Genomic DNA, 23,504 nt, shown 5'->3' with positions numbered 1-23,504 from the left:
TTGCTGTGGGCATGCAAGTGCTGCAGAAGCCATTGTCAAACACTGGAAGGTTAAAGTCTTCACAACACAATGCAAATGAGAATTTAGCTTCAGCTGGTTTTCTGAATATAGTTGGTAGCCATAAACCTATCCTTTTCACAGTTGGGCGATAACATTACCGTGCCCTACAAATATCCACAACTTGTTTGGCACACAGGGATGTTTCAAAAACAAGAACAGCATTGTAATTATGGTTTTGCTTTGTATATAAGTAGTAGTAACCACAAAATATATTTAAGGCTATTTACTGTACATGCAATTCTATCTAGGACATAAACATCCCTCTCCTAAACAGAGCCTATGTCACCACATTAGCTACTCTAGTGCTCCCGCAGCTTTTTGGAGCACACATCACCATCTCCTCTCCTCATCACTCCCTGCCTACACCAGTGCTCTCCTGTCTGTCAGTGCCTCACTCCTTCTCCTGCAACATCTTACAAGTCTCCACCACAGACTTTAAACTTTCCAAGTAACAACAGATGTATAGAAGAGTCTCAGCATCAGCATATGCTAAATGTCCTCAGTTCCTCAGTAAAGTCACCCTACAGGAAGCAAATGCAAATTACTGCCTTCCATACATAAGGCACAATCATGGGGACCTTGTTATTAAATCATCAACCTTCACTGTCGTGGTTTAACCCCAGCCAGCAACTAAACACCACACAGCCGCTCACTCACTCCCCCCCCACCCAGTGGGATGGGGGAGAAAATTGGGAAAAGAAGCAAAACCCGTGGGTTGAGATAAGAACGGTTTAACAGAACAGAAAAGAAGAAACTAATAATGATAATGATAACACTAATAAAATGACAACAGTAATAATGAAAGGATTGGAATGTACAAATGATGCGCAGTGCAATTGCTCACCACCCGCCGACCAACACCCAGCCAGTCCCCCAGCGGCGATTCCCTGCCCCGACTTCCCAGTTCCTATACTAGATGGGACGTCCCATGGTATGGAATACACCATTGGCCAGTTTGGGTCAGGTGCCCTGGCTGTGTCCTGTGCCAACTTCTTGTGCCCCTCCAGCTTTCTCGCTGGCTGGGCATGAGAAGCTGCAAAATCCTTGACATTAGTCTAAACACTACTGAGCAACAACTGAAGACATCAGTGTTATCAACATTCTTCGCATACTGCACTCAAAACATAGCACTGTACCAGCTACTAGGAAGACAGTTAACTCTATCCCAGCTGAAACCAGGACATTCACCTTTCATTTTACCAATGTTTCCATTATTCAGAAGTTGCCTGAAATAGACTATGTTACTATTTCACCATGCTGCAATTTGTTACCAAGTATTTCACTCCACTGATTGAGCGGTGACAAACAAATGAAAGCACCAGTTTTTAAGCAACAAGAAAGCAGTTCAATAATTACTGCAAAAGTTAACAACAGGGTCCCCATAATCCTTGCAAAAATCTGTTTTTTCATGACTCCTATTCACTCCCTAAAACATGACTTTCAAAGGGCCCTAAATGCTGTTTTCTCTGCCTTCCAAGGCTATAACTCTGCACCCTACTGATGCTCCAGTTTATCAGGAGATGATGCTAGCTGTGGCCAGTATCTTATCTCTGTAATCCCCCAGTGTTAGGCCAAGGCTAGAGTTGTGCTAAGGGTATGTAAAATTTGCTTTGCTGTGGAAAAAAAATACATGTCATTTGGAGAAAAGGCGGAATAACTGGTATGGAATAATTACGGTTGCTTGTAGCAAATGTTTATTTTCCTGCAAAACAAACGAAGCAGAAGCAACAAAAATACTTATTTCATAAGAGCCCTTATTAGCCATCAGACTAAAAGTTGATTCATACACATATTAATGATACATATACAATGATGAGGATGTCTGCTCAAAAAGCATGTACGGCCACTGAAATCAGCAGGAAGGGGTTTTGCTGATGATTTGGAGAGAGTGGAAGTAAAGCTGGTTTGCCCCTTCTTCAACCCTTTCTACCCTCTTGGGGTATCCTTGTCTACAGACGAATACACAGCAATAGCCCTGGTGGGCCAGGTAAGAGGTTAGTGTAGCCCAGCACCTTCCCATCAGCCTATTTAAATCAGCAGACACCTAGAGAAGGACACAGAAAGCAGAGCGATGCTTCCCCAAAACATTCTCCCAGCCTCCACACATTTGTCCATAGACCTTCACCTGAGCACCGTCCCCAAGAAAGTTGGTTCAGTCAAAACTCTAGTGGCTACAGATGCTTTTGATGACTGAAGTCTTGCATACACCCAAGCCTCAGCAAAACCCTTTGAAACTACATGCTGTGGTAGGCCAGCATGACACTCAGAGCTAAAACTGCTCATCAGCTTTCTTCACAGCTCATGGTCCTGTCCTGCCAGCCCTCCCATGTAGCAGGAAACCTACAGCAGTCTCCTCAGGAGAAATTCACGCTAGTGAACAGGGTTGCACAGAAAGGGCAGAGCCCCCTTGTCCCTTCCCTGCCCCCAGGCAGCATTGGTGCTGCATAGGCCACCTCCACCCAAAAGACAACCTCACCAAGCCTGCAGGAGCACTAGCACCAGCAAAAGAAAAGCGTACCTCTTGTCCTCTGTTAAAGCTCCATTAAGCTTTTCTTTGCCTTTGTTTCAAAAATGTTCCCATCCTTACTTATTAAAGGAAACAGAAATTCATTGTGTTTGCTGTTTAGAGAAATTGAAGTGTGAAAACTGTGCAAGATGTCATTGTTCTTTCTGGGACTTCGGTGCTGACATTTCAAAAAGGTGTATTTTCGTAATTTTTATTCCACCCACCCCCTCGCATCATTCCCTAATGCTTTGAAAAATGCAAACAAAACCCAATGCACCATAAGCGACGGTAACATTTACTATTCACTTCTGCTTGATCTGGCAGATCTGACAACCAGAGAGCTTTTCAGATCTCTATGTTTTGTATTATGGCTAGGACTACACTTCCTCAAAGTAGCATATGCTGGGTTTTTAATGTTAATTTTACAGTTCTTTCATTTCACTTTTTCAAACCGCATCCGTTTAAGCTTTTTAAGTATAGTTAAACATATAAATGTACTAATTGTTGTTATCAGACCTATCCTCTAAGAGGCTAAGTGTACTGAATTACTACTTCAGACAGTAGGAGAAGCTGTTCCAAAACTCCCGAGGTCCTCAGTACTTAGTGAGACCGGATTTTATAGTATACAATAAAATTGTTGTTATATACCTACAGCATTCCCTCATTCCCAGCACAGCTCCCTAATTACAGCATACAAGTCACAATATTGCATGAGACGCGGCGCATTTTACCGTGACATCACAAGTTTGGCTTTCCCTGCTGACAGGCTACAGCCTCTGGGCAAGTTTCATTAAAAAAATTGAAATGATAGGAAGAAAATAAAATAAATATCAGCAACTCTTTCTCAACTGCAATACCCATATGAGGAGTATCTAAATAAAGTCAGGAGTATGTCCCATTCCCCTCTGCACAACACCTATGAAGAGGTTACAGATGTTGCCCACTTTGCCAGCTGCAGAACATTTCATGAAAAATGCTCTAATGCTCTTTAGCACCGCAAGCATAACCCTGTTTCTGGCATTTCCAGTTAGTCTTTACACAGTCTCTTCCTTAGATAAGAAGTTTATTCTTGCTCCTGTAAAAGTTCAGCCTGAGAAACACTGAGCAAGATCTTCAGCTTCAGGAAGGGGCAGGCACGTAGGGCTGAAAACACCCAGTTAGGCAAGCTGCTCCCTTCTGCCTTTATCTGTGAGCACAGGCATTTTGAAAGTGTGTATCTGCCCTAACACATCCTTCAAAGGAGAACGGTATCTCACCACACCAAAAGCCAAGTGACGGAGACTGCTATACCCCTCAGAGATATCTATCGCTCCCCTCCTGTGGCAAGACACATGTGGATTGGTGATCAGCATCCTTAACACGAGTTTGCATGAAGCTCGAGACACGGCTGTGTACTCAGCCACACAAGCGATGCAGGGTGTTCCCCAGCTTCACAAATAGATTACTGCGTACAGCTACACGCTTGTTTACTTGACCGAGATCCATATTTAGACATGTATACAAGTGCACAATCCCGAGCTGTTTATTCAGACAAAACTCCCACTGAAGGCAGCAAATATATGTCTGCCTGTGCAGCTGAGGATTAAATGCTTAAATCTTCCACAGCACCCATTTGCGCATTTCTAAATAATCAAAGAAAAAAAGAAAAGGAAAAAAGAAAAGCAGGAAGAATATGCCCATGTGACTGTGGACCACTCCAACACTTGGCTACTTCGTTTGGATTGACAGCACGTGTGCCCCTCTAACATTGCTGATACATGTCTTAAGGCTCAGCCCATCTATTTTGAATAAGAGTTTCTAAACCTCATTATTCTATATGCTGAGCAAATTTCCAGCTCTGTGACTTTGTAAGTCAAAACATTTTTTTGGAAATCTTTTAAAACTGCTCAGATGGTTTACACAGAAGGGACAAACACTTTTTTTAAAAGAAACAGATTGTTTTAGAAGAAACAGATTGTTGGGTCCTAAAATTTCTAACTGCTTCCATTTAGAGGGGAAATCCCTCTCTATTGACTGTGAACTGTGTTCTCTAGCTGGCTAAGTGATGCTCAACACAACACCTTTTGTAATTCTTATGCTTCTTCATTAATCTTAGGGCCAATCCAGCATCAGTCTACTCCGACCAAGCAATTCATACATGTATGGCTTATCCAGGACTCCAAACCCATCAGTGAGAAGCAAGCTTGGTACTGGCACATAAAGTGGCTTTCTCCATCACCGGCAAAAACATGTTGAGGTGAACCTGGTTTATGTGGCATCCATGCTCCTAGAGCTGTATGGTCAAGCCATACTAGGCACTCTGGCTTTACATCCATCTGCCAAAAATGCAGTATATTTAATACACACACCCCAGAAATGTTGGTATCCACAATACTATAAAACGGCCTGCTAGATGTCAGTAGTATCACCACTATATTACTTTGACGATTCTCCAAGCATTATATTAGCTAGACTGTAGTCATTAAAATGTTAATCCTAAGAATACAAGGCAATAAACCACTTTTAAATGGCCAGAAAGGCTGCCTCATAAACACACATTAACCAGTAAAAGTGTATTGTCCATTAAATTAACCAGATTAATAGACAGTCTTGCAAGAAGTCATGTGTAGGCAGCATGAACTTTTTGATGTCAAAGTTACTATGACAACTGGATAACCTGGATTCATGGAAGAGATGATGGAACAAGACTATTTAAACAAAACCTCACACAACTGTGGTGACTAAGTAAATTCTAATGTTTTCTCTTAAAATGATTTTCTGTTTCTTCACAGCAGATAGCATTTAACTGGAAGATCATACCAAATCTGAGAACTATAACACACATATCAGTAAAGTCATTTGAGTAAGTTTACAAACACACTGCAGTGACTATTTTGTAATCTTTGCTCTTCAGCTTTTCAAAATCATGCCAGGAATGGGGTTGCCAAAGAACACGAGTAACAGTTTCAAAAATGCATTTAAAAGGGGGTCCTAGAAAGTGTCATGTTAGACAACTGCCTTTCTGAAAATGACAAAGCTCTGTAATTACATGCAGTGTTATATGTATACATACATGCGCAAACACAAATATTTAAAAAATAATCAGTATAAATGCAGAGCGACATGGCACAAACTGCTACGAAATTCACTTCCAAAACATACATACAAATAATCCAGGCTAATAAATGCTAAACATTAATAAATACACTTGCTTCAACAGTAAGGCAGAATTAATGCATATTTTAACAGCAGACAATTGCAGGAACAACTTGTGTGGAAGCATTAAAAAAAAAAAAAAAAATCAGCAGAATGAAAAGACTATTTTCTCAAATACCTTGACTTGCTATCCTTGTCTTAAAATTAATACTTGGGATACCTGGAGCACATTTTGAAGGCAAACATAAGGACTTTTAACTGAGTGACTACTAACAATAATGAGAATTTCACAGTGCTCTGAAAATGTGCTCATTCATTGAAACACCGCCTGTGGTGCTGCCCCCCCCCTTAATTAACGTCTATATTTGTTACAGAAATTAGTGCAACAGCAGCGCATATTTCAAAGGCACAGTCAATCCAAAGCCGTGCCTCCCGCTTTATCTCGTCACAAGGCTGCGGCAGTCAACTTTATTGCCTTCAGACATGTCGGCATTGCCATACACCCCCGCTGCCGGCACTGGCAGTTTCCCTGTGGAAGGGTGCTTCCATCAGCGTCACCACTGGGACGCCTCCTGCCACTGACATGGCTCAGCCGCACGTTTGCAGGACTGGCCTTTTAAAAAGTCAACCGTATAAACTGGGCAGTGACCAGATCAAGCCGCAGTTATACAAGAAGCAAGGAAATATTATGCAAGACCACAGGAAGTCAGAGGAGACAGCATTCTGGGCAGGCCTGGCGAGGAGTCTGCGTGAACTTCAGCTAACAAGCAAAGCTCGGTCATTGGCGCCAGGTTCAGCAGAGAACATTCCCAGTGCTGCAAAGGATAACACTCCCCATGTTCTTGCCAGTGGGCCACGTTCCAGGACGCCATGTACCTGATGAAATGCAGATAAACCTGGGTCTTATTTTTTGCCAACTCTTCACTTATTTTTAAAATTTGGAGCGTATTTTTGTCCAACATTTGTTAGAAGTGGCAAACGGTTTGTTTTCATGGCTTTGCTAATAGACCACTTGAAATTACAGGGAGCGTAAGAGCAACTACAATAAGTGACCTATAAAGAATACGTTTGGCAGAAGCCTCATTTTTTCCACACATCTTGCCCATCTCTACCTCAAGGCACTGTGCTAATAGGATATGTGAGGGCTATGGATTCCTTTTCCCTTGGCATTTTGGAATGACCACTGCAAATGGACTTGGCGCAAAAAGATGACACCCACCTCACACACAACTATACTATTTTAATCTGCTTCCATGCAGAAAGTAATTGAGGTTTTTTGCATTTTTGAGAACTACCTCATCCAGGTCCTACTTGGAAAAGGCATCCATTAAAACGCAGCAAACTGTGTTTCTAAAATGGCTGAAGAAATTGGTCTTAATCTGGCAAACATTCATCATCTAGCAATACATGAGTTCAGAGAAGTTTTATGCCTTGTTCTAGGATTCACCTTTAAAACATCAATGATAAAAGGTTGGAGGTGGGAATCCATTTTGAGGTTCACACACACACACTGCCAAATAAGCAGCACAGCATGCAAAGTCTTACACAACACAAAACAATTACCAATTGTGATGAGTGTAGACAAAGCATTCTCAAGAGAATCTATTTTATGTTTGTAATCGCCCTCAAAAAGCACACAATAGCACTCTCCTTCCAGCAAATACATAATACAAACAAAACCCAAACAGTAGTACTGCCTTGACTGGGGGAAGTGATTCTGAGAAGTATCATAGATCTCCAGTAGATACCGATTACCAACACCAATGAACCAATTTTAAAAGTTCTTATCATTACCATCACTTATGGGAACGACAAACATACACAACTCTTAACAAGAGATTCCCGTGTTCCCCACAGTTTGCACATGAAAAGGTTCCCATAACCTACCGCTTTTGCAAAAATAATTAAACAAGCACCGCAGCAGCACAGGAAAGTGACAATGCCTTCATTGTTACCGCTGGTATAACAATGCCCCAAATTAATCATGAACCTGACAACCAACACCAAACGCACACACAGTTGGACCTCTCCAACAAAAATAGACCTTTCTACAGCCGGATCCAGAGTTATAGCTGTTCAGAAGTGCAGTTGTTTCTCCAGCTGAAGACAGCAAATCCTGTCCAGCAGAAAGAAGTCCAGCTGCACTTCTCAGGGCCCGAGTCAAGCATACACTGGTGGTTTTAATGTGGCCAGTCTAAAACACCTCACAGTATCAAGTGTTAGTATTAATCATAGTTGCGTGGCAGTTTCTTCATCCAAAACCAGTAAGGTCTAAGAACACTGAAACACTCGGAAACGCCCAGAGTAAGGAAAAACATTTTACCTGTATCTATTTCTACCAAATAGCAAGGCAAATATCCCACAGTGAGGTTTTAAAACGCCACAAGTGTTAACTAGCAAACCGTGCTACGAAAACAACAAGCTGTTGTGTGAGCAAGGCCACTAGCAAACCCATGTTTCTCCAGGCTCTGCAGACTCCTGTTGGACCCTGGTACCTGTGGCACAGCGAGCTGCAAGCATGGAACTGGCTGGAGTTACTGCCTCTGCGGGGACACCTGTGACTTCTCCAGCCATTGGAAGTCTCTGGTCTCTACAGGGGAATGCGCTTGTGCTGCAGCCTTTCCCTGAAGTGATTACGACACTGTTTCTGAGCACCTATTCCCAGGAATTCAATATCCTTGAGATCTTTACAGCTCTGTCAGGAATGGAGACAGACACACACTGTAACACTGTAAGCCTTGATTCTTCAAGAAAACAAGCTAGAAGAGGATAGTTCTTCTCATCACTGTCTCATCTTCTATTAAAAAGTAAATCTTCTATTAAAATTTCTTTTGATGACTGCATTTCCCAGTAGCTTACCCTGCCAAAATCCTTCTCCAAACTTCCCATATGCAATTCATATTCAGCTACTACAAACTAGAATATACCTACCACCACAAGCAATAAAGCATTTACTTTCTCCAGGGTGCAGGGGGAGATGTTTTGACTCTCAATAGCTAGTGTATCTCTAGCTTGAGGCCTTCTCTTTATTTTCCTTCAGTACAGTAATTTCATATTCCAGAGCTTCACTGTATGTCCTACAACAACTCCTGGTATGTGAGCAAACTAAGTACTTTCAAAACAGTGTACCGAAATAGATTCGCTCATCAAGTATTTCCTTCTTACAGCTTTGTAAATCAGAACTGACTTGCTACACAAGTAACAGTATAAGAACAGGTACTTGCTCTGCTTTCCTCATACCTTACTGTTTGACCATCTCGTTTGCTTAATCCACCAGCTAACAGAAGTAGAACCCAAGTGGAATGATCATGAAATTCCCTTTTAAGAGGGGTAAAGGTTCACACTACACAAAGTTTATATCATATTTTCCTCAAAGGTATTTTCACAAAGCAGTACCCAGAGGTCTCAGGCAGCAACTGAACCCCATTTTGATAGAACTTCTAGACATACTATCAGACTTCAAAGATTTTTGGAGCTGGAGTTATTTTGGTACAAAAGCCAGAACACTCAATCTGTTAATTAAGGTACAAATGGAAACTAAGAAACCCAACCAACAGGAGCACACAGCTCAATGTACAAATGGCTCGGTAGGCTCATTCCACAACTGTAACCTACTCAAAATGCAATAAAACAGGAAATCATTTTATGCTTGCACTGTACTCATCACATCGACTCCCTCTGAAGGAACGCTCTGTAGTGACCTCATGTTGGCATGATTTCTTCTTAAAGGTTCTAACAGGTCAGGCTGCAGACACCCTTCCTTTTTCAGCTCTGTCTTTAGGTGGACCTCTGCTCCACATCAGCCATCACTGCACCTGAAATCCTTACTGTGAACTGCAATGCAGACTTTGCTCTCTGCTCATTTTATTCCCCAGCTTGGAAGAACACTGAAAAGTCACTACTTTTTGAATATGCACCATTTGCTGTCATCCGCCTCCTTTGAAATAAATTTATTAAAAAAGTCAGAAAGCAATAGCGCTAGTCACTGTGGTTCATTGCTTCATGCCTGCCTTTAGAGAAGCTGGAATTTAGTTACACCATGTTTATGGTGGTGTTTAGGTTTGGGGGATGGGGGATGTTGTCCTAAGATTTGGCAGGCAAAGGGAAAGGAGCAGTGCTATACAGATAACATGGCTTCTTACATTATCTTCTTCAGGGCCTGCTTATACAGTATGCAAAGCTGCCGCTAAAAGCCTGTATAAAATGTTAGGCTTTTCTCAATGTCTTTTCTTTACACTGCAGAACGTGCCTGCTCCCTCTTCAGGCCTGCCCTGCCACCCATACACAGGAGAAGCCTTAACATGAATGAAGATCCACAGGCTTCAGTCTATGCGGTCTTATGCTAACCTCTAAAGCCATGTCAGATTAACCCTGTAATTCAGCGCTCCTTTCCTTCCTTAACAGCTCTCAGTTCAAAGAAACTGAGAGAAAATGATTGCTGGCTGAAACCCTACTGAACTTCCCATCTACAGAAAAGACCAGATTTAGTGTGATGGTCAAACCCTCCTTTTCGTTCTTGTTGCCCCACGGGTTGCTCACTTGCCTGCTTCATGATGAAATCTGAAAGAATAAGGGGTTTTATGATCTCCCAGACACTTTCAGGGTGTTGCAATCCCCTGCCACCACCACCCCATATCCTCAATTGCCTGGGGCCTCTAAATTGCACATGGATCTTATAGAATACAAGGGCCAAATTCAAAGGTGAAGCAAACGAAGTTGTAGGTCACCTGCCAGCACGTGGGTGTAACCTACATATTGAGGGATAATATGGAGCAGTGCAGTAAAGAAAGCAATTAACCAGGCAATGTAAGAAGAGCAAGAGATAACCAAACTCCTTCCATTTGACAGCCCCCTGTTTAAGCATTTTCAAGTTCAGTTTATCACAAGCTTCTTGCCAACATCACTACAGCATTGTGTTAAGCATAGAAAGTCCATACTTTTAAAAGTTTACAGTCTAAATAAATAAGACACACAAAGGGTGGAAGGAAGGATATACTACTGTCCCAGTTTTCCAGACCGGGGAGGGAGGATAATGGCAGAGCTCAGCTACCCCGTCCAGGCTATGTTACCAACCCAACGCCCCCAGTCCCCAGCAGGACAAAGAGCTGGGGCCGAGCAAGAAGTGCTTTCAGAAAGGGTGCAGAGGGGAAAGGTGACAGAAGAAGCAGCTGCAGAGGACAGAACCACTTGCTGAAGCTGCTGTTCAGCAGCCAGGTCAGCAACCAGACGCAGCTTTCACAGCCAGCTCTACTGAGAGCAGCGAACAAGCTCAAGAGACAGAATCCAAAACATGATTTTATTCAGCTTCGCTGCACTTTGGCCCAGATCCCCATGCCAAAGAGGCTTTGTTCAGGCCAAGCGCATGGTTAACAAACAAAAGTAGTGTTGGGGAGTTAATTTTTCTTAAATGGGAAATAATGGGTGTTTCGAAACACCAGCATTAAGTTTTCCTCAAGATATCTGCACTTGCTTCTATTTCATTTTCAAGCCAGCACTTGCCTAAGCAAACGGGATAGTCCCCTTTTGTGAATCATTGGGAACATAAAAACAAAAACATACATTTGCTGTTATATAAAAGCCAATAGCAGCATTAAGACAACTTGAGCACAGAAAGGATGTTCCTATAAAAACGTCCCCCTGATTAGTAATGGCAATAAACACATCCTTCAAATCATTTCCAGAGGGAAAACCAAGAACTGGAATTATTAACAGTAACTGATAATCTTAGAGCTGCGGCACATAAACAGCCTCCCTGCAGTTGAACCAAGATACATTCCATCAAACGAACAATCTTCCTCCAAATCACGCACGTAAAAGCGCTGCATTAAGCAATAAAGGGGGTCAGTCCCCCCAAATGTCTACCTTTTCTTAAAAATGTAAGTAATGCTATTTTGTTAAGACCAGGCATCATCATCTTGGCTAGAAGGGTATTGGTTTCCTCCACTGCAAGTGAAGGTCACCTACGTCATGTGCAAAATTTGGCAAATTCCAACTCTGCATTCCCCGATGTAAGAGAGTCAGCTTAAAGGACAATAGGAAACGAGTCGCCTGGGTCAATATGGGGATACACTGGAAGAAGTAAACCAAGACCTACATTCATCATCAATTTCCTTTGTGAGGTTCCCCTTAAGGAGGGATGGGAAAACCCAGGGACAGCTAGACCCAGCGGTAAGCAAAGCCCTGCTGCTCTGCCAAATACAGCTCTCTTCCCTCCTGGTGAGGCTAACATGCAGAGGCCATTCCCAAAGACCCCTCCCTTCAGAGAACTGGGCAAATGCAGCCTTTCCAGAAGAATCACCTGGCAAAAGTTCTACAGCAAAAATACCAGAAGCTTTTCCACCAATTTCCAATCTTCTCTCACAGGTTATGAAACACACTGGAGGCAACTGAATCCTTACAAAAAATCCTGGAGTGGAAAACAGCTATAATTGGTCACTGGGTTTGTATTCCAGAGAAATACTGCCTAAGGAGTTGTAGCATGGTAAAGCCACTTAATGTTGAATTTCTTCTCACACATCTATGTATGATGCTGCCATTCCATAGATCATTCAAAAAACATTTTTGTTCTAGGCAAGCTTCATATCAGTGTTAAGTCAATAGTCTCCACAATTACCTAAGAGTCTGAAGATACTGTCATTGCCATCAGCTGATGAGTATGTTATTTCATAATAACAGCATATAAAAATCTAAAGGGGCACAACAGTGCATACAATCTCAGAAGATATTCTGGTATTTGCAACAAGTTTTGGATACAAATTGCATGACAGCTAAAAGTTTGCCACATTCCTAGCAACATTCCCCATTTACAGAGAGGGGTGGGGGGGGTGTGTGTTTGTTAATGTCACAAAGATCTTTGAAGTACTGTGACAACAAGTACCAAATAACACCAAGAATTTACTGGCAGAGAGGGTGATACAATTGTGAATGAATGGACAGGGCTCCAAGACCAACACCAGCCACGAGAATGTCCCAAACACAATGACTGAATAGGGTTGCTTTGTAGTTTATCATACAAATGCAAGTGCAAATCACAACTGTGATACCAAGAGTTTAAGTACCTTTTTATGGTAGTAAAGACCTTAGATACGCTAATGACTGAAACAAAATACAAGGAATGTTCTTTAAAGCACTTCCACTACCTTTATAAAAACTGCCTAATAACCATCCCACTTCATAGTTCCTTCAGGTTATTACCTAAGCAAATATTTATCTTACAAGCACATGAATGTATCTTAAAGGAAAAATACAGTAACTTTTGAACACTATTAGACGACTTGCACCAAAATTTTCAGCTCTTAATGGATTTTTCCCATGCTAAGGTTTTAAAAAATTCATAAGGTCTCTGACACTATAAATTAGCAGCAGCTTTCCCTTTTAAGAAAAGAAGAGCAATAGGGCACATTTTTCAGATTTCATGCAACTTATTCAGGCCACTGGATTAGCTTCTTAAACTGAAGCCATTCATCAAATCACCATCTGTGTATTAAATAATATATACTAAGGGGCTCAGAAACTGACTACATAAAAAAACCTTATGTACTAGGCCAAAGGTGGGTATCACCTGGGATCACTATATTTCAAGATACTATTATATCTGTTACTTAAAGCAATAGCTTTCCTGGGAAAGGCAAACATTTCTATCTCTTGCCATACGCAGGCAGGTTTTCAAGAACGTGACTCTGAAATTATCAGTCCTTTGAGAACAACCAAGTTAAAAATTCTGCAACAAGCTGTTCTCATCTCTTCCACATTTTTACTTTCTTGTTTGTCATATCAGGAGCCAGTGATGTGGGCCAGGGGGTAAGGAGGGCCTTTATTGCTATGTCTTCAATTACACTACTGTCTTTAAAAAGCTGTTCACAATAACCAAAGCCAGAGAAGACCTTTGTCATCGCTGAGTCACGCTTCCTGCCTAACCCAATCCAAAGACAACTAAATATTTTCATCAGATCTCATAACTTGTTTAAGTGATTGCAATTTTTGAAAGACTGGGACTGTTTTGATTTCAAGGCCTCAAGCGATGAGGGCTTCACCAGTAGTGTAAAAGGAATACTTAATATTTTGGTTTAGCAGATAAACTTAGAGTCTTCCTGAAGGGAAGACAGGAACTTGACTGAGGTCAAGCCACCAAACCATGTTCATGTATGTTTCTTGTGGCTTTCAGTAAAACAAAGAAGATCTGGGAAAAAAAAAACAATTGAGTGAAACACCAGAAAAGAAAGGAAAAAAAATCTTCACATTAAAAAGAGGCTAAAGATTACTTAAGTCTCATTCAAATGAAATTTAAAACATCCTGTTTTAAATTAACAATGTAACGCAACACAGGAATTCAGAAAGTTTATTAAAATGAAGCCAAATCTAAAACATTTCACTCTCCAAATGTTTTGACAATTTCTCCATCCCATCCCTTCACTTTAGTCTAACGCTAGCTCTTGTTTCCCTTGTGCTCTGGAAAATTATTTTCCAAGAAAATATTTATTTTTACAGAAAATATTCACTCCACCAACTGCATCTGCAGCTCTTCCAATACTCAGTAACCCATTGTTCAAAACTTGTACCTTATATCTTACCTTCGTTTGCCTAACTCTAACCAAATGTATTTTGATACATTAGATAATAAGTAACAAATATTTCCAATAGATTAAGTTCACATTTCAGTAGTTCCAAACAGTTTCTAAAATGATCCTGGTAATCTTATTACACATGCACCTTCAGACAGACTGCTTGCTATCAAGTGCCATAAGTTACACCCACATGATTCATCCATTAAAAGAGTTGCTCAGTTTAAAAAAAAACCCCAAAAAACCAAAAAAACCCCCACCACACAACCCTCCCTATTTCCCCTTCTAATTTTAGTCTCTCCTTAGACAACACAATTTCCTGAAACAAAAAGAAAGGGTCAGACTGCTCACACTCTTCTAGCTCCAAAATGTTATTTGTAAAAGTAGTTGAACGTACGCAGTATTTCACATCTAAATATAAAGGGACGCTGTAGTGCTCCAGCTTTCTGTTCTGCCAGGGCTGCAGAGAAGGAGGTGAAAGCAACAGGGAATGAGTGATTTTTGGAAAAAAAAATTGAGGCAGACAAGAAAGCGCACTGTAGGACTCGGCACTCATGGCTTTTCTGCAGAACAAAAAAAGAGTAGGGCAACGTACTAGAGCATGGGACCCAAGAACAGGTGCTCACCATCACCCCATGTCCCCCACCGCTATGGCTTCCAGGGACAGGCCCCATGCCAAAAGCAACAAAACAGCTAAGATATTAAACTGGTCGTGGACATGGCAGCATGGCAGGTGAGAAACAGCATCTCAGGGGATATATTGGTCACCAGTGCAACCCTCCCCACAGCAAGAAAGAGCTAACAGCCACGCCAGCATAAGAACACCCAGAAGGAAGTCTTTTATTTAATTCAAAGAAACTTAAGGTAGGTTTGACACCGGCCCAGATCCATAAGAAATAGCATCACCTGCCCACCACCTATTTCATAAACACATCCTTCATTTTACAGATCTGAAGGACTGAAGCAGATACTTGTGGGGGAATCATCGTTCTGTTAACCTCACCTTCATCTTGGTACACTGTAAAATGAACACTGCGTTTATAGAGCAAATGGTGACCTAATCACCACTACACCTAGTTGGGAAAAAATAGCTGAGGATACATATTAGTTGCTGTGAGTTATCTTAAGATCACAGCAGGGCAATAACTCTTAAGCTTACTGATGATATACTAAAAAAACCAACCAAACAAATCCCAGCCAAATCCTGTAAATGGCCACAGCCCGGTTGTTCTCTCCATCACGATCCTGCTTTACAGCCTGTCTGCATTCTGGCCTGGGGTTTTCATTCACGTAGGTCACAGCTGGGATTTAGGGACAAGCCTCAACAAGTAGGGGCTGGTGAAGTAGCCAGGCACGGGCAAGACACATTTGTAGAGATGCGTTTACTTCTCCTGTATCTTGTTGGAAACACCAATAAGTTGTTGAGATCTTTTTGGAAAACAGTCAGTTTGGTTCTACAAATAACAAACACTCGAGATTAAAACATATGCTACTTAATGCTTGCTTAAAAGCAGATCACTATATGAATGCATACACAGCAGAATGATGAAGCATTTGTAACTTTGGGGATGGTTCAACATATTTGCATTAGGAATGAAAAACACTAAGGAGCCATATTATCCTGGGTTTGTCCCACTTGAGAGCAGAAACAAAATAAGAAAGTCTTTTTTCCTTCTGCCCAGATGCACAGAACTTGTTCATAAAGCTGCAACAAGCCAGTATTAATCGCACACACACAGGCTAACATAAAGCATTTGTAAAGTTTCTGAATTTTTCAGACAATCTTTTTGGAGGCAACACCCTAAACATTCCCCTAATCAAAGAAAACTGCTGATTCCACATATTTGCACACAGAGGAAGGGTCAAGACCAGGGTACCTCTTTGACTGAAGATCAGACATAAAAGTTCAACTAAAGCAACTTTGCTTCTTGCCTGGCAAAACACTTGATGAGTTTCTATAGAATGGGATATTGAATATTTGCTGTGTCATGTAATGCAATGGACAGAGAAGTATCATGGATACCTTATCCAACTTCAAACTCTTTGTAATAATAGTCAAGTAAATTAAATTCAAGTCTAACTTTTTTAAGACCTAAATATGCCCATTTAATCAGAATTTATTATGGTAGATTTTGTTTCAGCGAAATTTTCTAGACCTAAAGTCACAGAGAAAAGAACCGAAATTGTAATTAGACTTGAGATCAAGAAGTAAAGAGCATAATTAAATGAGAAGTTACTTTGGAACATTAGTTATTTATCAGCCAATTGGCCTACTGCACTTCCTTAATCTACTTCCCAAATGCAGACTAAAATACAGTTTCCCATTTTACATACTTCAGAAATAGTCTCCATGAAAAGTAGCCTTATAAATTTAAGAAAGCAGTTATTTTTTCTTCTATAAGCAGTCAAGGTTTTATCCTCAGCAGATAACTACTTTATGATATTGTGTTTTAAGTAAATGAAGCACAAGAATGATAAATGAGAAAAAAATTGCCAGCTGCATAATAACCATACTTGCACTTTCGCTTAATTTAAGAGAAGGGTTCTGTCAACCTTGTACCAGCTACTAGGAGTAAAAGTATTTATACCCACTAAGATATACATGACACTATGAATATTGGAGTAATTAACAGAATAGCATTTCACAAATAGCTTTAGAGTAATAAAACCATTCCATATATCCAAATTATTTTTAAATACAACCTGCCTTTGTACTGCTCATTTCCTTATGCTAATGTTTATCCTAATTCTCAGTTTTATAAAGGTTATCCATTATGAAAAATAATAGCAAAAACATTCAATACTTGAAGAGTTCTGTCCTCACCACGCCTAACAGCAGCTCCTACTTGGAACCTGAAAACAAAAATACTTAATGTTTATGAATCCACCATAATAAAAAACATTATAGACAGGCAAAGACACCCATTTTTGATACTCATGATGGGTCTCCTAAATTAGCAGCATAATACCAAAACTCCTATTAGCAGAGTACCTCCAATATGCAAGATGTTCCCAATGACCCACACGGGATAAATATGACAGAAGATGACTGACATCAGAAGGTGAAGTGAAAAGGACATGTCACAGAAAGGTGCTGTATACTAAGGGCTGTTATATTTTTACCTTGCTCTTGGGCTAAGTGCTAAACACAAGCAGAGTCAGCCCTTGTGGCACCCCTGCAAAGCACAAATCCTCGGAAGCCCAGGTAACTTTGGGAGGACGGTACACACCAGGAAGCACTTGCATTGCACACCGCTCCCACAGCAAAAGCCATTCAGCCCTCATCAAGCTCAAACACTTGGGCTGTAGAGAGGTGAAGCCACAGCAGTTGAGCAGAAGCCAAGCTTTCCCAAGTAGGCCAGAACACCAAGTCAGAGCTCAGCCCAACCTCTGCTACCTGCCATTGCAGGCAAAGGGAGACATCGAGGCAAGCGTGCAGCCTGTCGTTCCTCATTCATGTGCCCTTGGGCCACCCTCCAGTAGAAAAACCCTTTCCACACCTGTATAAATACAGAAAGGGCAGTGAATGCAGAAACCAGAAGGGGCAAAACCAAAGTACGATGAGTACGAGTGGCCAGTCATTCAAGAAGACCTGCAAGCTATGAAGTGCCCGCATTTTTGGTGCTGAAATGTAAGTCCAAGCTGCTTAATGTTAATGTACCATAAACATGTGCTAAACAGCCAATTTCAACAAATTGTTCATCATGAATTCAGGAGATTACATTTCCTTTTGATAACTCCAAATAAGAAAAATTGATGTTAACATAGAAGCAAACAGGAGTAAATTAAATACATGGGCTATGCATGGGGGAGATGTTGAGCAGTAACAAAACTTGAACAATTTTTTTATGAAGTCAAGTAATCTATGCAATAGTCTGCAAAGGAAAGTGTTCAAAGCTCCATCAGCTGAAGTACACAAAGTGAGGTTTACAAGAATGTAAGAAACAACCTGCGTTGGCAAGTGGATGGACAAGATCATCTAATTCACCACTGTCACAGAATAACAGGCAAGAGGCGGTACACCTGACAATAGTGACATACCTTAAAACAGAAAGCATACTGGGTAGAACAAAACTGAGACTGTACGTTTCCTGAAATCTGCAGTTTAACACCCTGGCAGATCCCAATGCTCACATTTCCCGGCATCCAAATTATATCCATTAAGAGCGAGCAACTACCTGAGCTCTGGAGAGCAGTGCTGTCAGGACCGTTTCCTCATCCTGAAGAGGAGCGGCCAAGAGTGACCTCAGCTTGGCAGAATCACTCTCCTGAAGTAGAGGTAAGTGAAAACTGAGGCACAAAGTGTCTCATTAGAGGGGCTCAACATCTAATAAAGCCCATAGTGAAAGGGTAATTGAAATAACTGGGAGGAAACCCGTTTGTTTACTACCTGGACCAGAAGAAGTTAAACAGATTTATATAATGTTACATCTTCAGGGTCACAAAACAGTACTGTATAATTATACAGAGCTGCAAAATTGGTTTATTTTTCATACAACTGGAAAACAAATACAAAAATCCCCAAACAACACAATTGAAAAGGTGAAGCCAAACGATGCATCCTACTCAGTGGTACCTGATTTATCCTGAGCCTGGTTTCAAACCTTACTCAAACATACACTGTTGTCCATCCAGAACAGTCCATTTAACACACCATGCATTCCTAATAAAATAACTATGTCCCTCAAATAATTAAAAAACACATGATGACTAAATAATTATAAAACACACCAAGATATTCTACAAGACTGCCCTGATTAAATTGGGACCTATCTACTAATTGTCATTATACTGCACAATGATCACAGATATTTTTTCCTTAGCTTTTATTATTTTGCTAAAATGTGTTTTACCCTTTTACTCCTCCTTTTCCCAGCTTCTAATTACTGGCATTCTAGGAAACATCAGACTTCATATTTAAGACTACGTAGATAATAATTTTTTTTTTAATTAAGTTAAAATAATAATCATATAGATCTCAACTCAGAATCTTGGACTAACTTTAAATGCAGGAGATCAGCCTACTGAAAGTGTTAGAACATGTGTTCCAAAGGAAGCAACTGCATTTTTCTATTGGCAGACACAGCTTCAAAGGAGAACCTGAGGATGCTCTTCAACTTTAAATGGACCATTAAAAGAATCAAAGATTATCTTCCATAGAGCATCTGTTTAACAGTAAGAGAACTGCTCCTCTAAACATATCTTCCAGAGCTGCCTGCAAATCTCGTAAACCAGATTACCCCCACCACCTTTTCTCCCTGAAATTTATTTATAAATGCTATTAGCGAGTCAGGTTAGAGTTCCTAGCTGCATATCTGGATAGAGATCAATCAAATAATACAACTGTTGAACTCCAAGCAATAAATCTATTCTATAATTGTATTGGAAAATTTTATAAAAAAATCTTGCTTCAGTAGGCTACATAGGGTATGTCCCCAGTAGGGACGTACATACGTGCACAGAGAGAGAGGCACAAGCAAGCTACCTTAAATCCTTCATCTGACACTTTCCCAGTTCTTCCACAAACATTAATTTACACAACCACCCCATGAACCAGATAACAATTAGCCTACTTCTGAGAGAGACAGAAAATTGTCACTGGAATATCACTAGATTTATGTAAAATCAGTGACAGCGTCGGGATTAGTGTTCAAACTTTAGTCCTGTGAAGTTTCTATGTTGTATCTGAAGAGTATTTACACAAAGCACTTCAGCATGCTGTCCTGCAAGATTAGACAGTGCTCAATCCCTCCCTGTGTTTGAAAATAAGAGGTTAAAACTGAAGAGATTAAGGGTGCCTCATTAAAAAGAGGTGATACAATGAATGCAGTGTATCTTCAATAGGTACAATATTTCATTCTTCTCATTCCTATAAACTGCTATAACACATTTTTATAACTACATCGTACTGCACTATAATTTTTTACTCTCTTGCCCAGCATAAGATGACACAAAACATACCCTTATTTTATACCCTGCACAGAAGACTGATACCTAGAACAAAATACACTTGAGGCAATTGTGTAACCTTAATATATTAGCGTTTGATAAACTGAGGCTAGTTACATGGAAAATGTATAGTTTATACTACTACAATACTTTTCCTATTACATCGTCATAGGGTGACTCAATAAAAAAGGAGTTATTATACAACCCAAAACCCAGTGTTTAAAGTTCAGTGCATCATCAACTGGAAAGTACACATGACAAATAACAAGATAAAATTCTTAGTCTGTAAATCACATCGTTTATGAACACAGTCTATAGTCAGAACAGCAACCTGAGCCAATAATAGACTCAGCCTTGTAACTGCCTGCTGTACAAAACAGACTGAATAAATACCCTGTTATGAAACTTTGTGGACCTTCATTCACTTGCTTAGCCTTCACCATGTCAGCACCCTCACTCATCCACAGGATTTGTTTATAGGCTTGCAGCCACGGCTAGACTCTTCTTAATCTCTACCTGTAACTTCTGTGTTAGGGATCGTGAGTTTTATTTTGACGTTCAACTTCAAGAACCAACAAGAAAATATACTCTTTGATGCAACTACAGCAAACCAATAAGTTACTTTTATTCCCTTTGCAAGGTTCGTTATGGCAACATGGAAACGTCTGGCTTTACGTCCTCCGCAAACAGCAGCGCCCAGAGAGGCGCTCCTCGAGCTTGCGGCCCCCGAGGAAAACTCGCTGACAGCTGAGGAACTTCGCGAACCGCACGAGGTGCGAGTCCCCGCATAACGCGGCCAGCTCCTTGGGCTGCAGCGGGGATGGGTCGAAACCTATTAGTTTTATACCGTTTGTAAGCGTTACATCCACACGACTTTAATTGTGAAACCCTTTTTGCTAAGGGTGCCACCTTTAAAACACCCATCCTCAACTGAAAAATAACTTCTTAATAACTAAGCGCTAATGGATACTAAGTGAATAAGCCCTGCCACAACGTGCATTAAAGTCATCCCACAGGAGCGGCGGACCCGCACTGGCGGGCTGGCCGGGGGGAGCAGCCGCCCGCGCCCGCCAGGTGCACCTGCCCGCCCGCCCGTAGCTCCCGCCGGCCACAGCCGGGGCCGAGCGGCCGCCTTCGCTCCGGGTGGCGGCGGCCGCTCGGGACGCGTCGCCGGGGCAGGGGTCGCTTCCCGCGGCGGCGGCGGCTCCCAGGGCGCTGCTCGCCACCCGGCGGGGGCAGCTCCCCGGGCAGGCGCTCCCGGCTCGGCGCGGACGGGCGCCGCTCTTCCCACGGCGGGGGAGGCCGGCGCTGCCCGCCCCCCCCCCGCCAGCCCCAGCCGGGGCTGGGCGAACTAACTCCCGCTGCAGCCGCTGCGGGTCCCTGCAAAGGCTCCGGAACTCTCGCAAAGGAGCCGCGGCGGCGGGAGGCGAGGCCGCGCCGTCCCGCCGGCAGTGCCGCCCTCGGCCCCTGCCCGCGGGGAGTCCCGTCGCGGCCCCACGCGGGACAGCGCTGCCTCGGGGGGAGCCGGAGGAGGACGAAGCGGCCCGAGCAGCCCGGAGTCTCGCCCGCGGCCCCCCTCACCTTTTCTTCTCCTTGTCAGCTGTCATCGCGGCGGCAGCTACCGGCTCCTACGCCGCCTCTCGGGCCGGGGCGGGCTCAGCACCTGCCCAGCGGGACGCGGGAGCTCCGCGGGCGGCGACGGGCGGGCGGCCGGCCGGGGTCCGGTTCGGCCAGGTCGCCCCCGAGGCGGGCGTACAGTCTCAGGACACTGCCGAGGATTGTACGGCCCGCCCAGGGGAGAAGGCGGCTGCGGGGCGGGAGCGGCGCGGCGGCGGGCTGTGCGGCTGGGCACCGCCCGCAGAAAGTTCTCACTTTAAACCTCGGGCCGCCGCCGGCCGCGGGGGCAGGGCCGGCCCCTCCGCCCCGGCCCCGGCCCCGGCCCCGGCCCGGCCCCGCGCCCGCCAATGGGGGGCCAGCGGGGCGCCGCCGCCGCGCCCCAGCCTCCCCGCCCCCGGCACCGGCACCGGCCCCGGCCCGGCCGGCGGAGCCGCGGGGGGTCAGCGGCGCCGCCCCCGCCCCACTGGCACCGCTCCGGCTGCGGCAGCCGCCCGCGGGCACCGGGACGCCTTTCCCTCCGCCACCGTTTTATTTCTTTTCGTGGTTTAACTTACTCCATTTCTTTCTCCCACCCAAGGCGTTTTACCCCGGTAGCTCCTAGCGCGCCCCGCCGGTGCGGTCCCAGGGGCGGGGGGCGGTGCGGCACCTGCCCCGCGGCCGCGGCGCAACCGTGGTGCTGTGCGGGCCGCGCGGCCCCGGCGCCCCTCCGGCACAGGTCCCTGCTTAGCAAACGGGGGGGCGGGCCTGCCTTCGCCCCTTGGAGCGCCCCATTTGGCCCGAAGCAGGGGGCTGTTTAAAAAAATAAGTTAAAAAAAAAAAGAAAAAAGTACGACTGGCACTCACAGGAACGACCGCGCGAGCTTTGGGCCGACGCGCTGGAGCTATCTGCCATGTGCGGGATCACCCTGCCCCAGCCCCGCGGGGTTCAGTACTGGTCACGCACAGAGGGGAGGGAGGGGGACAGCGGCCGGGGTTAGAGGGATGCTCAAAGGAGCAGGGGGACACACTGATAGGACTTCCTTCCTCTCCCTGGTTTTTCAATTTCACATTCTATGTGATACTACTTATTTCAACTCACGCATTTTTAAAACTCGTGGTTGTCGACACAGAGTGAAGTACGTCTGTGGCAAGAAGTGCCAAAGCTCATCTCATGCTAGCACCTGCCATGGTTTGCTGCAGTTAAGATCAATGTAAATTGTAAAAAAAAAACAAAAGAATTCTCACTTTGATTTTTATCTATTTTACACCAAGGCAACTAACCTTGCTAGACAAGGGATGACGAGAATTTTTCTGAGATTGTCTTTCATCACCGTAGAAACTGCAGTCTTATCCTCCTGTTTTCTAAGGCTTACCTTAGATTTTTACATCTCAAACCAAAATAGTCACCTTTGCATTAAACTGCACCAGGTTTTCTGTACTTCTGGAAAATGGAAGTACTGCAGGCAAAATGAGCCAAACTAGATTTATTTCTTCGTTATTCAAATTTGAGCAATTTCCCTATGCCATATCATAGGCTGCTTTGTGTACAATGGGTGAGAGGTTGTTTTTTTTTTTTTCTTTTATACAGTATGAATGTTTAAAGAACGCATTTGGGTTTAAATTTGCATATTCTGCTCTGAAGCCTGAAAAGAGCTACACATGCTTACACAGCAACAGCCTAATTATGTGGTAACTGT

General features: G+C 43.1%; 1 protein-coding gene across 1 annotated transcript in view; it reads right to left on the bottom strand.

Annotated features, from left to right (window-relative positions):
* The window catches only part of EPAS1 (endothelial PAS domain protein 1), an 80,399-nt gene extending 58,323 nt beyond the window's left edge, over nucleotides 1-22,076 (bottom strand). The window contains exon 1 of the mRNA XM_052806848.1: nucleotides 21,793-22,076. Within this exon, the coding sequence (XP_052662808.1) occupies nucleotides 21,793-21,818 (26 nt within the window). The 5' untranslated portion in view covers nucleotides 21,819-22,076. The remainder of the gene's footprint in view (nucleotides 1-21,792) is intronic.
* Between the last annotated feature and the right edge of the window lie 1,428 nt (nucleotides 22,077-23,504).

This window comes from Harpia harpyja, chromosome 13 (assembly GCF_026419915.1).
Source record: "Harpia harpyja isolate bHarHar1 chromosome 13, bHarHar1 primary haplotype, whole genome shotgun sequence".
Classification (NCBI taxonomy): Eukaryota; Metazoa; Chordata; class Aves; order Accipitriformes; family Accipitridae; genus Harpia; species Harpia harpyja.
The sequence above is the reverse complement of the archived record's forward strand: the minus strand, read 5'-3'. Positions and strand labels throughout refer to the sequence as shown.